The 16,646-nt window shown below is 30.5% G+C and overlaps 1 protein-coding gene across 2 annotated transcripts in view; it reads left to right on the top strand.

Moving 5' to 3' along the window:
- The window catches only part of RB1 (retinoblastoma 1), a 132,302-nt gene that overhangs the window by 37,834 nt on the left and 77,822 nt on the right, over positions 1-16,646 (top strand). For both annotated transcript variants that reach the window (XM_004680254.2, XM_012723286.1), the window contains 10 exons: positions 3,022-3,132; positions 5,453-5,595; positions 7,879-7,956; positions 9,468-9,577; positions 10,050-10,127; positions 12,906-12,993; positions 14,765-14,881; positions 15,680-15,736; positions 15,820-15,851; positions 15,931-16,007. In XM_004680254.2, coding sequence (XP_004680311.1) covers positions 3,022-3,132; positions 5,453-5,595; positions 7,879-7,956; positions 9,468-9,577; positions 10,050-10,127; positions 12,906-12,993; positions 14,765-14,881; positions 15,680-15,736; positions 15,820-15,851; positions 15,931-16,007 — 891 coding nt within the window. The remainder of the gene's footprint in view (positions 1-3,021; positions 3,133-5,452; positions 5,596-7,878; positions 7,957-9,467; positions 9,578-10,049; positions 10,128-12,905; positions 12,994-14,764; positions 14,882-15,679; positions 15,737-15,819; positions 15,852-15,930; positions 16,008-16,646) is intronic.

Here is a 16,646-nt window from a genome sequence, read left to right as displayed (position 1 = left end):
CCAGAGGTGCAGGGGCAGTGAGAGGCTTCACCAGAGACAGAGTGGGGAGCAGAGCAGGCAGATCAATGAAGAACACTGCTGAGGGAAGCAGCAGGGCGGGTCAGGAGAGGTCTGCCACAACATGTGTTCACCTCCTGGGCTGGGATCAAACTCATGTTGAAGTGGCTTTAGTTTCTTAGTGTTGTGCTTTAACCTGCTGTGCCACCAGGGAGAGCCTCTACTGGTACATTTAAAATATAAATATTTTACTCAGATTTTGCAGAAGAAAATAACTGTTTGAAATTTAGCAAACTATTTTGTAACTTAAGCTATATTATTTCCTAAAATTATTTCTCTGACATGAAAAACAAGAATTTAGAATCTTTATTTTTTTTTTAATTTAAAGTGGTTTATGTTAATGTGCTTTGAAGAAAAATAATGTTAGTGTTCTAATTTTTCCTCTTACCTCCCTATTAATCACTTTTACTTGCTTGTTACTATTATGTAGTCAGGGTTATGGCATTTACATTCTGTTCTATAATTATATATTTAAAATATATAACTTGTTTGCTATCATTCCTATATATTAATGGTTTGAGTTTATTATCGTTCTTGTATCATAGCTTTGCTACTTCTTTGATTTATCCTTACCTGGCTAGATTTTACCATGAAAGAATTTTTCAAAGAAGGCTTTTTATAACCGTTTTTCCTAGTTTGGCATGTTTTTATGAGTCATACTCATAGCTTTTGTACTTGAAGAACAGTTTAGCCTTGAATCCTGTTCTTGGATGGTGTTCTTATGACACTATTATTTGGCACTGAGTATTTCTATTGAAAAATCTGAGGGCATCCTTATTTGCTTTTTAAAAAATTGTACATTTTTTCCCCCTCCTGTGGTTCAGTATCTCTATCAGGACATCTCTTGATTTTTGATATTGTGTAAGAAATGAGAAGGGAACACTGTCTCTTTTTAAACAGAAGTGTCTTCTTTTCAGATAAATCTTAACATAGCCCATATTTAGTATCATTCTATTCCATTAGGTATAATATTACTCTGATCTGACTTGGGAATGTCAACTATTTCATATTGGGTTGTTTTTATCCTCCATATATATTAGTTTTTATCATGTCGTTCTAATCATTTGTTTTTTTCTTACATATTGACTATTGTTTATCTTCTACTTGAGCTAAACAATGTAATGTTGATACTGGGTTTCAGTTTTTTTCTTAATATTTCTAGTTTCCTGTTTTTATATAATTTGTGTTTTTAAAATTCTTAATGCAAATATTGATAGGGTATTTTCTTCATTAGATATTCTTCTAAATTCTTTCTGCTTTCTCACCCTTCTTTTGTTGTGATCTATTTTTTTCCCCTATATAATTATATGCATAATAACTGTGCTTCCCCCTCTCCCCCCATGTTACACAACATTATATGGGCAGTTTTACCTAATGTTCTGTTTTCTCTGGGGTAGTGTTGCTGAATCTCCCTTATTTGCACTGTACCTGTGACTAGTTGTATGCCCCAAAGAATTACAGTATGAAAACAGGCCTTTTGTAATGTTACCTTTTTGTTAGAGGGTGAGGAAGAATATGGAGAGTTTATTGGAAGGGTACAAGTTTTTGTCCTCATATTTTTATGCGAATTAATTCTAAACAGAATACTTTTTAAAAAAAGATTTATTTATTTATACATACAGAACTGGAGTACTGGCCACAGGTGCAGGGGGTGAGAAGATTTGCCAGAGTCAGACTGGGGAGAAGAACAGGCAGATATACTGAAATACACTGCTGAGGGGAGCAGCAAGTGGGTCAGGAGAGGTGCCATGCTTTAATCCATTGTGCCACCAAGGAAGGCCTAAACAGAATACTTTTATCCTGTTATATCTTATTTTCTTAGTAGTATTCAGCACAATATACTCTAGTCTCAATGTGTCAGAAAATGAGCTGTAATTGTTTACTTCCTCCTTTACCCTTCTCCATCAACAGTTTCTACTCCTGTTGAATATGAAGAATTAAAAATAAGCATACCCTCTGTGTCAATATCTCAAATTTGGATTTGGTGCTAACACTTACCCAGCACATTTTTTTCTTTCATTTTATTAGGTATTTAGAAGGGAGAATTTCTTTGATATGACTTTACTCTTCTGTTTTTTACTTAAACTTCTTGATACTATTCTTTACCTCTGTGATATATTTTAGTGTATTATAAACATGTTATTTGTCTTACCTATGGATCTTAGAAATTTACCTGGTTCATGGGTTATCTATTTTCTCATTAGTTTCTATACCTTCCCTATTTATTGAGATTATTATTAGTTATCTAATGAACACTTAGATATTCATGTGGTAGAAAGTGGGTTTTAAAAGAAAGCATAGTAGAGCCATAGCAAATATGTTATTTGATCATGGTTTGTATATTTTGTATAATTATATTACTTTTTCTCTAAGTTATATATTTCTTACAGTTTTCTAATTGTATATTTATTTTATTGACTTTGAAGAATTCAATCTAAATGCTTTATAAATGACTTTATAATTATATACCAATTTTATTATTTTACCACTATATATTTTGTGGTCTTGGTTATTGTAATATTTTAGAATGGAATTAAAATTGAAAATATATGGGATTTCATAATGAAATAGAATTTAAGATTAGCATGGGACATATGTCAAAATTATTTTCAAAAGTAATAAATTCTGTGGCTTTTACCAAAATTGGAAGTAAGTCTAAAAAATCAAAAACCAGAAGGAATTATATATTGGGACTGAATTGTGATTATAATATGCAAGTGTAAATTTTCAGAATAGACTTAAATTTCATAGCTTTATATAATTTTCTGTATGTGTTTACATATTTCAAATCTGACTTGAATTTTTATTCCCAATATCTTTAATAGCTCTGTAATGGTTGTTGAATAAATGAGTATAAATCTACCTATATATACTCATATGCCTATCCCCATAATTTGTCTGAGTTAGAGATCTGTGTGAAACTTAAAAAATATGAAACCTTTTTTTTTTAATATATATATATAGGGAAAGTACTTCAAATGGAAGATGATCTGGTGATATCGTTTCAGTTAATGCTATGTGTCCTTGACTATTTTATCAAACTCTCACCTCCTGCATTGCTCAAAGAACCATATAGTAAGTATTTAAAATAATTTATGCCCTTTCTTCCTTATTATTACGTAGTTGTTTATTGAGTGGTGGTTATATCCAAAACATGATGCTAGAACTGAAGAGATAATAATAAATCAGACTTGGACTCTACCTTCTGGTAACATAAGGTATGGGCAGAGAGGTTAGACAAGGAAATAAGTAATTATAATACATGGTATAGGATAAAATACATGGGAATTCAGAAGATGGAAAGTTTCCAGCTGGATTACAAGGAAGAGATCACATAAAAGGTGACATTTGAGTTGAACTTTGAAGAGTAAGTAGGTTTTGAGTGTTAAGGGAAATGAAGGGAAAGCATTCCCATTAAAACGCAAATCAAGAGGCAAGGCACAGGTATGAATGAAACTGCAAGGGGCAGTGGTCTTAAGTTTTTATTATGCTGTAGTTGTTATGTGACTTTTTTTTTTTTTTAAAGATTTATTTTATTTGTACATACAGAACTGGGGTACAGGCCAGATACTCAGGGGCGGTGAGAGGCTTCACCAGAGACAGAGTGGGAGCAGAACAGGCAGATCAGACGAAGTACACTGCTGAGGGGAGCAGCGGGCGGGCCAGCAGAGGTCTGCCACGCCATGTGGTCACCTCCAGGGCAGGCGGGAATCGAACTCATGCGGAGGTGGCTTTAGCTTCTCAGTGCAGTGCTTTAACCCGCTGCGCCGCCAGGGAGGGCCAGTTATGTGACTTTTGTGTGTAGTGAACTGTCATTGACCTATTTTATGGGTTAGAGATACAAAGTGTACTTAAATAAAAATTACTATTGCTAAATTAATTCTGAATGAAAATTTCAAAGGACTGTTAAAGTGGCTGCAAAATTTTGAAGTTTGTTGAGCATGATTTGTCAGAGAAAGCAGCTTGTCTTAGAAAAAACCACATTCCAAATAGAGGGAAAATTATAGAAAGCAATAAACATATGACAGAGTTTTCTGAACCTTTAAAAAACTTTCCTTTATATTCTTTCCCATCTTTCTTCAATGTAATAACTTTATAAGTTGATGTAGAATGTTACTTAAGGTGACAGGCTTTGTTCTTTTAGATAATTTTAATGTACATAATTCTCTAAGTATTATGTTAAACAGTATATTAAGTGTGGAGTTAATTGACTTGTTAATTGACTATGGTAACTTTTAATTAGCTTTTTATTGTGGGGAATTTCAGGTGAATCTGAAAGTAGTATAATAAGTCTTAACTTACTTATTACCTAGAATCAACAGATAATTTATAGTCAACATGTAGCCCATTTACTGCCCAGTTACACCATTTCTATTATTTTGAAGTACATCTTTGCATACCATTTTATCCTTATAAATTTCAGTATCTACCTTGAAAAGATAAAGACTTTAAAAAATATATGATACAGTACCATTATTACACCAAAAAATGAATGAGTAGTGATTCCTTAATACCACCAAACATTCTCTGTGTTCGTACATTCAATAGTCTTATAAAAAGAATTAAAATTTTTTTTACAGGTTGACTAAATCAGAATTCAATAATCTCTATACTTTGTGATTGGTAGATATGATTCTATGCCTTTTTAAAAAGTTTTACCGATTTTTTTCTTGAACTTTATTTATTTAAAGAATCAGGTGGTTTGTCATGTTGAGTTTCCTTGGTTTAATTTTACCAGTTATATCATGTGATATAGTTTGACAGGTTCTTCAGTGACTTGTAAACTGTTGATTCAAGCCTAAAAGCTTTTTATATTGTAAATCTGTAATCTCTTTAATAGTTGAGTCCATATTCAGCTCACAGTTGGCATTACTCAAAATATACCAAAACACTGATTTTAAGTCATGGTTGATTATAACACTATCATTTATTTACATGTCTTTTAAAGGCATCATAATATATGCTATATGCCAAAACCTTAGTATTTTATTTTTGTACTATATCTAGTAATTGAATTCATAAATATTTGCTTGTTATTTTTAAAAATGGTTAATACAGAAATGTTTTCCCCTTGCAGATTGAGTAGACTACACATATAATTAGTTGGTAACCTGACTGCTTGCCTTGCCTTGTTTCTTTTTGGCTAGGAGCTTTAAGTATTTTATATTTTTGAGGACTAGTTAGGGATAGAAGAGAATAGGGCTGGCAAAAACTTTTCAGTACATAACTTATAATTGATATTCAATAAATAGATAAAACCGTTAGTCTTTTAATGAAACCTTATATGTAAAAATGGCTGAATTTTTATCAAGATTGTTTGAGCTTTCAACTTAGAATTCATTATTTTATATAGTGAAATATACTTTTGTTCTTATCTAATTTACCATTTTAACAGAAACAGCTGTAATACCTATTAATGGTTCACCTCGAACTCCAAGACGAGGTCAGAACAGGAGTGCACGGATAGCAAAACAACTAGAAAATGATACAAGAATTATTGAAGTTCTCTGTAAAGAACATGAATGTAACATAGATGAGGTAATTTAACTTCATAATTTCCTTAAAATAGTTAAATTCAGTGTAACAGTCTCTATATTTTTTTATAACAACTTGTTCTTTCATTTGTGCTAACTCGTATAGTAGCAAAATGTTTAGAAAAAATTAATTTCATTTTCAGTTACTTTGATTTTAAACAGAGTAGCTTTCTTACTCTGAAAATCACTGAAATATACTTTAAGAGAGTAGTTTTCAAATAAATTTGTCAGTTTGTCTGTGGTTACTGATGTCCCTGATGTTTTAAAGTAATTTGCTAAGAAAACTAGTGTTTTTGTTTATTGATGTGTACATTAAAATTCTCTTTTTAAAAAGATTTATTTATTAGTACATGTAAGAGCTGGGGTGTAGGCAGGAGACTCAGGGGGTAAGAGGATTCACCAGACACAGAGTGGGTAGCAGAACAGGCAGATCTACTAAAATACACTACTGAGGAGAGAAGAGGATGAGACAGGAGAGGTCTGCTGCATCATGTAGATCACTGCCTGGACAGATCAAACTCATGCTGCAGTGGCTGTGGATAGCTTCATAGTGCTGCATCTTAAACCCTTGCACCACCAGGGAGGCCCCTACATTAAAATTCTATTTAGCATTTCTGTAATTGCTCTCTTTCTAAATATTACACTAGGTATTAATGGCTGGTACAGAATACACCTGAACACACAAGAGTTGCTTATCATTTTCATAAAATTTAGGATGTTAGAAATTGAAGGAATCTTACAAATAATGTGCTCAGCCTTCTTTTAATGAGTAAGCAAGCTTACTCATTAAAGAGATTGATAAGTGACCACTAACAAGAGTCTGGACATTGAGACATTTGCTATCAGTGCTACTTTCATTATATCATAATAGATTTTACAGATTTTCATTTTTCCCAGTTCATTACCACCAGACCTATACAATGCTACATCCTTGAAATTTCTCTGTCATCTGGGGGACTGAAATGGGTTACAATTTTAAAATCTAGCTTAAGAAGTTTTAGAAAAGATTTGTTAAGATATCTGGGTTTTAGCACTCTGGGTTTTGTTAATTTCAATAAATATGTGGACATAGAGATAGATAGAGATGTGTCAGTATTGTAAATATATGTTTACTGTGCTAGAATCAAAATCATTTTTGCTAATAATGATGAATGTATTTGAAATATTTTCTTTATTACACTTTGTTACTTAATCCAATGTAGTGAATAGGAAGAAAAGCAAGTTTCTAACTCTTGGTTAATTTCTAGATTTTAGAAATACTTGTAAAATTTCATTTTTAAAATCAGAAATAAGTTATTCAATTACTTCTCATTTCAGATAATTTTTTTATATTTAGAGTTTTTGTAGTAATGTTTTTAAAAGTATAGTTGACTAAACTTTGGTAGTTGAAATTGACACTGATTATCTGCATATAATTTTGGATTTTTTAACTGTTGGCTAGATTTTTTTTATGATTGTATAGTTATTAATCATATTAATTGGTTGGTCAGAACTACTCACCTAACATAAATATCCTAGGTAAATGGGAGTTAATTAGTAGGCAAATCTAGTAAGTATTCAAAAAGATTCATTTTGGTGATTTATTCGTGATATAGAATATAGAAACTGATATTAAATTATTTCCACCTTAATAAATGTGGACCCTAAATTTGGAATAGAAAATTGAATGAAGAAAAGTAAGTTGTTTAAACTGTAGATTTTGTGAGCATAGTCTTTATTATACAAGTTAAATATGAAATGAAATGTTTTTTCATGAAACTGCATTGCTCATTTTTTCATTTAGTTTTGAGTGCTATTTTTGTGTGTGAATTTATTTTCATATAAAAATATGTTGCTTTTCTAAATTTATGGTAAAAAATTGAGTTGATATTCTTTAAGCATGCTTCAAATGACGTGTGAAATAACCTAAAGCTAAAATTTGGGGAGAAAACAAAGACAATGTAGAGTGCTTTGGCAGTAGATATGTTGGGTTTTATTTCCAGTTTTGCCATTTCCTAATTACAACTTTAATCAGGTTGCTTAATATTTTTAGTTGCTCATCACTTTTATCATTTGTTAAATGTGGAAAATTGAATTTGCTATCAACATGTTTTCTTGCCATGCATCCCATTTAATTAGTAACTCCATCTTCATTTTAGAGCCTAAAATGTCTCACTTAAAAATAATTGAGTTTATTATAAATTTAATTTAAGTAATTGTTTAAAATGCCAGTTAATATTTTCATTTTAGTATTAAGACAGATTTTTTTTAAAAAAACTTAATGGTCTTTTAAAACTATCTTTTACAGGTGAAAAATGTTTATTTCAAAAATTTTATACCTTTTATGAATTCTCTTGGAATTGTAACTTCCAATGGACTTCCAGAGGTAATCTGAAAGAAAAATTAATTAAAAGTTAATGTTTAAGGGCTTTCAGGAAGGAGGGCAAGTTGTTTAAATTTACTAAGATTACATTCCTGAATATTAAATGTTTTTTTCCCTAGAAAAGAAATCTTAATTGAATTGTGATGAACCAACTTTATATAGCAACAAAAAATTCCTCTTGAATATCATATACTCAAATGTGTAAATAAGCATCATTTTAATTGATTGTACTAAAATCTTTCAAAAATTAAAATGTAGGCTTTTGATTTTCTAATGCCATTAAATATTTAAATATAACTAAATGTGAACTTTCAAATTTGATTATGATTTGCTTTGTTGTGCATCTTCTTAAGCATAGCTCCATATTTAATACTATCAACATTATTGATATTACTGTATTTTGGAACATCTCTTTCCAGTATTTTTAAAAACTGCTTAATTGAAAATAAATTTGGTTGAAATTACTACCAGTTGTGCTGTAGAAATGTTTTACATTGGTTGGTGTCAGCCACCTGTCTCTTTGCCTCACATTTTTGCCTCAAGTACCTTGCCTTTTCTGTGAGAACACAGCAGCTTTTATGTGATAAGGTAAAATGTATAAAGAAGATGCTTACATAAATGATAAAAAGAGCAAATATGTAGTGATAAAAATGGTGTTATACAACACCTAGAAATAGTCAAAACAACAAAATGATTAGGTAGTTAGATTGATGATTCTGTGTTTGATACTAATGTCTCTCTAAAAAAGGGCAGTGACATATTAAATTTAAATATGAAAGATTATTCTGCTCAATAAACTTACAGAGACAAAAAGTTTACATTTAAATGGATTTTTCCCCTTAGAATGAAGCGTTAGTTCCCTCAGGTTAAAAGCACTTTATAAATTGAACTAGAAGGTATGCCAAATAGCTACCTATTAGCTACCTATTTGGCATTGGTTTGAAGTTATGATTAGACGATTATGAATCATAAATTATTATAAAAATTACAGATTATAATAATTGAAAAGTTGTTTAACATTGGCAATAAATACTGTGTTATGTTAATTGTGCAAATTGAGCTACTTTGCTTGTCCACATTAACTAACTGAAGGGTAGTAGAATGAACCAGTGAATTTATGATAAGCATAACATAAAATCTAGAGGATTTGGTACATTGTTTGAAAAATACTTTACATTGGTAAGCCTAGCATAGTAAAAGTAAGGGATATATGAGGTGTTTCAGTTAAGTGGTTAGTAGTAATACCTATTTTTAATCTTATAATTCCATCTCAGTATTTGTGACATTGGTAATCATTATATAAAATTCTAATGAATTAGGGTATAAGCATAGAGTAGGTTGAAAATCGAGTTGAAAAAATATGCAATTTTTTTCATTGAATATAAATATTGAATATAAACTCTTCATATTGTAAATTTAAAATTAACAAAATTCTTTAAACAAATTTGTACATGTACATTCTAAAAGGTTCAATGGCATGAAAAGATAATTTCCCTCCCCCCCTTTTTTTTGAGGTGGAAAGTCTCTCTAAACAATATGAAGAAATTTACCTTAAAAGTAAAGATCTAGATGCAAGATTATTTCTGGATCATGATAAAACTCTTCAGGCTGATCCTATAGACAGGTATTGTACATAGTATATTTTTGTTAATGTTCTTTTACTGTCAGTTTATTTTGATAGAGGTAGATTTAAATTTAGGTTTTTATATAGCATAACTTTTAAAACATTATTTTATTATAAATGACTTTGAAATATCATTTATAATAAATTCAAATATTATTTGTAAAGCTAATTATAAGAAAAATTAACAGTATTCTAAGTGTATAATTTATTAACAAGCATATTCACGTTGAGTGTGAATTGTTCTTTGTATTAGCTGTCTTTCTGTTAGCTGAATATAATTCTTAAGATGTATACTAAAAGACAGTTGTTGAAATAATGATACTGGTCTCTTATTTTTCTATTCTTCCATCTGCTGTAACTTCCTTGGCCTATTTTAATATGATTTTGTGAGAATGAAGAAGGTATAGTACTTCTTTGTTGATTCATGTAGCACACATTATAATTTTTCTGCCGGATTTTGCTTATTATTTAGCTTTGAAATTCAGAGAACGCCAAGAAAAAGTAACCCTGATGAAGAGCTAAACATGATTCTCCCACAGACTCCAGTTAGGTATGAATTTTCTTCTGATTTTCATTATAATTGTTTGCTTTGGGTTTGTTAATTTGTTTCACTTATTTGTATCAATATGCAACAAATATATATTGAGTGATTTTTACATTACAACTATTTTGCCAGTTCTGTCTGTCCTTAAGGAATATAAACCTAGAATAGAAATGTATTCCATTTCAGTAAATTCAAAAAGTATGGCCATTTACTTTGCATATAATGTAGAAGGATTACAATCATTTTTTCAATGTCCTTGTCTTCACTTACTTCCAACATCTAATTTGTTACTAGGTATTGTTGATTCTAACTCTCAAATATTTCAGGAGTCTTAAACCTACTGTTTTCCATTTCTACTTTCAGCACTCTTGTCCTAGATAGTTTTTTTCTGAAATTTTTTGCTATGGCCTACTAATTAATTTGCTACTTCTACTCCTATCACTGTTCTTTTTTCTTTATAATCAAATCAGTTCCTCCACCGAGTCCCCAAATGTATATTGGATCATCATGTTCATTTTGCTGTTCTGTCTTCTGATTGCTTCCTATTATTGAAATAAATACAATGCAAATTCCTTACAAATCAATTATTTTGTGCCTCTCTAACTTCAACTTCTTTTCCCTTCTCATTTCTCATTTAGTTTCTGAATTCATCATGCCCTTCGTTTGTACATGAGAACCTTCATTTTTTTTGTTAAAATGCTTTTCTTTCTCTTTCCATGAATTACCACTGATATTCTTCCTTTAGGTTTAACACAAATAAAATTTTGTAAATGATTTCTTTCTGAAGTATTTTCCTTTGGATAGGATTGTTTTCTTCATAACTTCATTTTGTAACTTCATATTATAGTTTGTAATTATCAACTAGTGTTTTTGCTTATTTATGCAAAAGTCTTTAAGTTTCATACCACACAGACTTTAACTTTTTTTGTTCACCATTTAATAATTAGGACCTAGTATAATAGGTGTATAATATGTCATCATTGATATTTTCAGGTGACTGTATGCACACACAAAAATACATTTTCGTGTAAGTGTAGTAATAGATTATAACACATTTATGAGATGGCACAGAAACAGCTTTATAAAATGATATTTGAACTACATTTTAAAATATGAAAGGTTTCATGTCAGTGGGGACTGGACTAGCATGGTAGGGAGTAGTGCCAGCATACACAAAGGCATGGAAGTATAAAGTAACATTTTATATTGGAGGAACTATTAGTAGCTCTGTATTCATTGAATATGAAATAGATGAAATTGCAGAATAGAAGGATGATGGCTTCTAAGTCATGAAAAGCCTTATATATAATACTCAAAGATTTAGACTCTAACTTGTGCATGATATCACTTGCTGCTATAAATGGGTGTTAAGTTAATATAAGAATAAAACCAGACTTGATTTGGGAAAGTTTACATGGGTAATAGTTTTTAAGGGATGGGCTAAGGAGGATATGGATAGAGATCTATTAATCTGTCATAGTCTTAATCAGCTACAATAACCTTAGGAAATTTATTCAAAATACACATGCTTTAACTCTACTGCTATAGATAGACATAGTCAAAATCTCTGAACTACTTTATTGTAGTAATGGCTTTTAGAGATGCTTAACATGAAGTAGGCAATGGGGATGAAGGAGTGTGAACAGGTTTGATAAACTAATGAATTTATATTTAGATTATTATTCTTGAGGTATTTGTATGATATAAAGAAGATAAATAGTAAGTTATAGAATAGAGGGACCTTATAGATTTAGGAATCACCAATTAACAAAACGAAGTAAAGAGTATGTACTAGGAATAGGTGGCTTAGAACAGAGCCCTAATGAATACTAGAATTTGAAAACTAGATTAAAGTTAAAGAGAACAGGAGACATATTTGGGAGCCCAGAATGCAGCCCCAAAAAAGGCAAGATCGGGAAAGAATTTAAGGGAAGAGCAAGTGTTTGTATCAAATGTTTCAAGGAAGCCAAGTATTGGAATAAGTATGTAAGGACTTTTGTGGTTTAAGTCAATGTGGCTTATTTAAGTGGATTAAAGAACATAACAAATTATAGAAGCAGTGTATTTAAAAGGTAAAGAAATGTAGAAAACAGTTCTCAGCTTGACTGTTTGACATATTTTCCTATATAATATTTAGGTATCCTTTTAGTCATACATTCTACAGTTATTTGCATCATTAAAACATACCTACAGTAGTCCGACTACTGCTTCAAAATTAGATAATTAAAATTTACTACATACTGTGTGTACATGCACACCCAGAATTATAACAGTATCTTAAGAGAGGTATTTGTATGATATAATACTCCATTACAATGGTGACTTCTGAGATTATCGGTGCTTTTTGAAGATCTATATAAAGAAGTTTGTTATTTTACTTGAGTTACTAAGTGTCTTCCCGTATTTATTTGGAGAAAAATTAATATTAAATAATATAACATTTTCTTAAGAGATTATCATTTTGAGGCAGTTTATATATTTTCTCTTTAAGATACTGTCCTTAGTTTCGCCAATTAATATTTTATTGTTATGTAGTTTTAATAAGTGTACTAGCACTATTATTATAAACTTGCTGATTACATACATATCCTTTCTTGAAGATAATAATCAAAATGTAATTCCTTGTAAAAGGCAGTACACTATTTTGTAGTATCTTATTTCAGAGAGTATCTTATTTTTAGATAGTGCAGATAGTGAGTTTGAAGATATGTTTTATTTGTGAGATAAATGCAGTTCATTTTTTTCTCTTATTTCCTAACATGGCTTCTTATTTTTTCCCTCTAGGACTGTTATGAATACTATACAACAATTAATGATGATCTTAAACTCAGCAAGTGACCAACCATCAGAAAATCTCATTTCCTATTTTAATGTAAGCCTTACATGAAACATTTATTTTATATTAGCACAGAAATTTGAAATTGAAAGTTCAAATTCAGAGCATTTTGCATATCCCAACCAATATACAATATACATATAGTTGTTTCTTATTTTTTTAAGCCATCCAAATTAGATAATAGTAGCAGTATTGTTTTATTTAGTGTTAATTTTAAGTTTTCTCATGCTTGCTGTTTACTTTGCTCACCTTTCTTGCAACTTAAACCTTGTTTTTAAGATTATTTTCTTTCCTCAGATACATCTTTTAATAATTCCTTTAGAGAGTGTGAATTTGAAATAAATTTACAGGACTTTTGTTTTGCTTTATTGTCTTAATAGCTTTAATATTTGTCAGATATATGATGTCTTTTTTTATTCTATGTTCAACCATTTTCATTCTTGCCTGTGTCTCTCCACATTGCAGTTTTTAACTTCAGATAGACCATGAATTTAGTTTTTGAAGGGCCACTGCTACCCTCTTCCCCTCTCAACAAGAAAGCAGAAGAGAAAGAACAAAAACTAGCATCTGTATTATTTGCTTGCTTCTATAACGCCTTATTTAAATATAGGCGAGGGTTGGGACCTACTGAAATGTTCATTCTGGGGAATTGGATAAGGCCAGAAAACTTAACTAAATTTTGCCTTATTCAAGTAAACTATGTGCTTTCTGTAGTTAACATTTATTTTAATGCTTGTGATTTTTATCATGTTCTGTTGCCATCTTTTTTATTACATCCCCCCAAATATTATTAAAGTAATTTCTGCCATCATATTCACAATTATGTTCACTCAAAATTGATAATATATAGGATCAACTTGCATAAAGTTGCTTTTCTTTATTGGCTATTTATAGTGCAAGAATATTTCCCAAACATAGCTAGCTAGCACTTAAAACTTTTAGAAGATATAATAATAAATATTAAAAGAATAATAACCTGTCTGTACTCATATGTCTTATTTTTTAAAGATAGGTTTGTTTACGCATACAGAAACTGGGGTACAGGCTAGAGGATTGGGGTACAGGTGTGAGAGATTGACCAGAGACAGAGTGGGGAGCAGAACAGGCAGATTGACTGAAATATGCTGAGGGGAGCAGCAGGCAAGACTGGAGAGGTCTGTGGGTAACAAGATAGGAGTTCCATGTGGGTAACTCCCTGGCTGGGGATTGAACTGGTGCTGAAGTGGCTATAGATAGCTTCATAGTACTGAACCGTTTTTAACTCCTTGCACCACCAGAGGCCCCTAATATGCATTCTATCAATTGTCTTGTAGTATGTTTTTATTATTAAATTTGGTACATATACCCCACATGATACATATATTAGACTTGTAACCATTTCTATCATGTGTTTTAAAAAATGTAGCTAAGTTATTTAGGTCATTCCAACTCTTCTGAAGTTTAAAATGATAACCAATATAAATCCTTCATCATTTGCTTTTTTTGGGATAGCATGCATTCTAATGTAACTTTTAATTGAAGATATTTTATAGGGTTTATGAGACTTTTATTTAATTAAAGGAATAAAGCAAATAAAGCAAAAATTTAGATCGCCTTTTTCATTTGTGCTCTAGTGTTTTGTTTACAAACACCCAAAACTGGAATTCTATTTTTTGCTTATTTCCAATAGATTTGTATACCTAGTTATTGTGGAAATGCTTTTGTAATCTAAACAACTGAAACTGTAAAGTATATACATTATAGAGCAGAAAATGTTAATGATATTAAACAGTGTCCTTCAACATTAATTTCTGTTTCCTTCTTAAAGAACTGCACAGTGAATCCAAAAGAAAGCATCCTGAAAAGAGTGAAGGATATTGGATACATCTTTAAAGAGAAATTTGCTGAAGCTGTGGGACAGGGTTGTGTGGAAATTGGATCTCAGGTAACTTGAGTTCATTTTGAGTAGTGCCACTTTATAATAAATAATTTCGAATGCAACATCTGTTCAAATTGTATACATAGTATTTTAGTATTTGTCTAGTAGTAAAACATATTGGCATATAAACTCTATTCCAGTTGCCTGTGTATGCTGCTATTTATGATAAACTTTATTTGAAAAACTTTATACTATAATCTTCTATACATCTTTCAGTGTAGAGAGGTTTTATTTTTTGATGTAAACAGTCATATAAAAGTTCTTTTTTGAATTTATGAAATTTGCACTTGTAATTTTGCATGAAGGAATATAGTTTGTATGTGATTGTGTGTTTATCTCTAAAATTTGTTTATTCTCTCAACTAATGGAACATAATTGTTGGGTAAGACATTTTGCTGTTAAGATCAGGTGGGTCTGATTTTCTTTCTGTGCTGGTTTTACAGATAGATACTATTATAATTAATTTTCATAGCTATCTTGGAAATAAATGTCCTGGGTCACAACAAAACTACTAGATATGTAAAGTGTTTACAATAGTACCAGGTATATCCTGTGTGTATGTGTGTGTGCATATAATGATGTATTTTCGAATAGAATGAAGGAAGCCAGGTACCATACCTATCCTCTTGATATTTATTGGTAGTGTTAAGCAAGAGTTTTAGGCAAGCTAGCTTTTGTAACCTCTTGGTTGTCATATTCCAAATAAGATCTGAGATTTATTTAAAGAGAAGGCTTTCTAAAAACTAATAATGATTGTGATTTTTATAAAAGAGTGGGATCTTATTTATTTTTCTTTGTTCTTAGCGATACAAACTTGGAGTGCGATTGTATTACCGAGTAATGGAATCCATGCTTAAATCCGTAAGTTACAAAGAATGTAGTAGAAAAAAACAGTTAATGCTGATACACAAAAGCTTCAGTTAAGTATTTTTTATTTGTTTCAGGAAGAAGAACGATTATCCATTCAAAATTTTAGGTAAATTTTTTTAGTATTAGTAAAAAAATTTTCCTTTTTATAACAGTAAATGTCTCAGAATCATTTTTTTTTTCTTTAGCAAACTGCTGAATGACAACATCTTTCATATGTCTTTATTGGCGTGTGCTCTCGAGGTTGTAATGGCTACATATAGCAGTAAGTTGAACTTCAGTAAATAAACCGTTCAGTCCAATCTAAAGTTAAAAATAGTTACCTCGATGGAAACCCGTGGGGATTACAGTTGAGATGGGAAAAGAAAAATGTACAAAAAAAAAAAAATAGTTACCTAAAGTGTGTTGTGTTGTTGGGGGCGAGAGGAATAGAATCAAGGAAAAATGTATATTTGATATATCCTCAAGAATGTATTGGTCATTACATAAATTTATGTAAGTGACTTTTCAGATAAGTGTCTTGTTATCTGAATTATTTCATGTCATATTAGGGGTAGTGTTTCACTGTTCTATACTACACCATATTTAGGAATTATATCTATTGAAATCCTTTCATAGACCTACCAAAATCCTTTCATAGACCTCCCTATTAGGGAGCAGTCACCCTAATACTGGTGTGGAAATGTTGCTATACATTTTATAAGAATGAGACCAAAAATTGGAGGTAGAATCTACCACATACACAGAAGAGACCTCTGTTAATGATTTTTGAAAATATATTATTTAGCACATGTATTTTTTGCAAATGTAAGACTTTTTACAAAAAAAAATTTTGCAAAGCAAATATATAGGAATACAAATATAAAATTAATAAGAAAAACTTATTAAACAAATTTAGAAGAAT

This window comes from Condylura cristata, unplaced genomic scaffold, assembly GCF_000260355.1.
Source record: "Condylura cristata isolate star-nosed mole 26May11 unplaced genomic scaffold, ConCri1.0 scaffold00010, whole genome shotgun sequence".
NCBI lineage: Eukaryota > Metazoa > Chordata > Mammalia > Eulipotyphla > Talpidae > Condylura > Condylura cristata.
The sequence above is the reverse complement of the archived record's forward strand: the minus strand, read 5'-3'. Positions and strand labels throughout refer to the sequence as shown.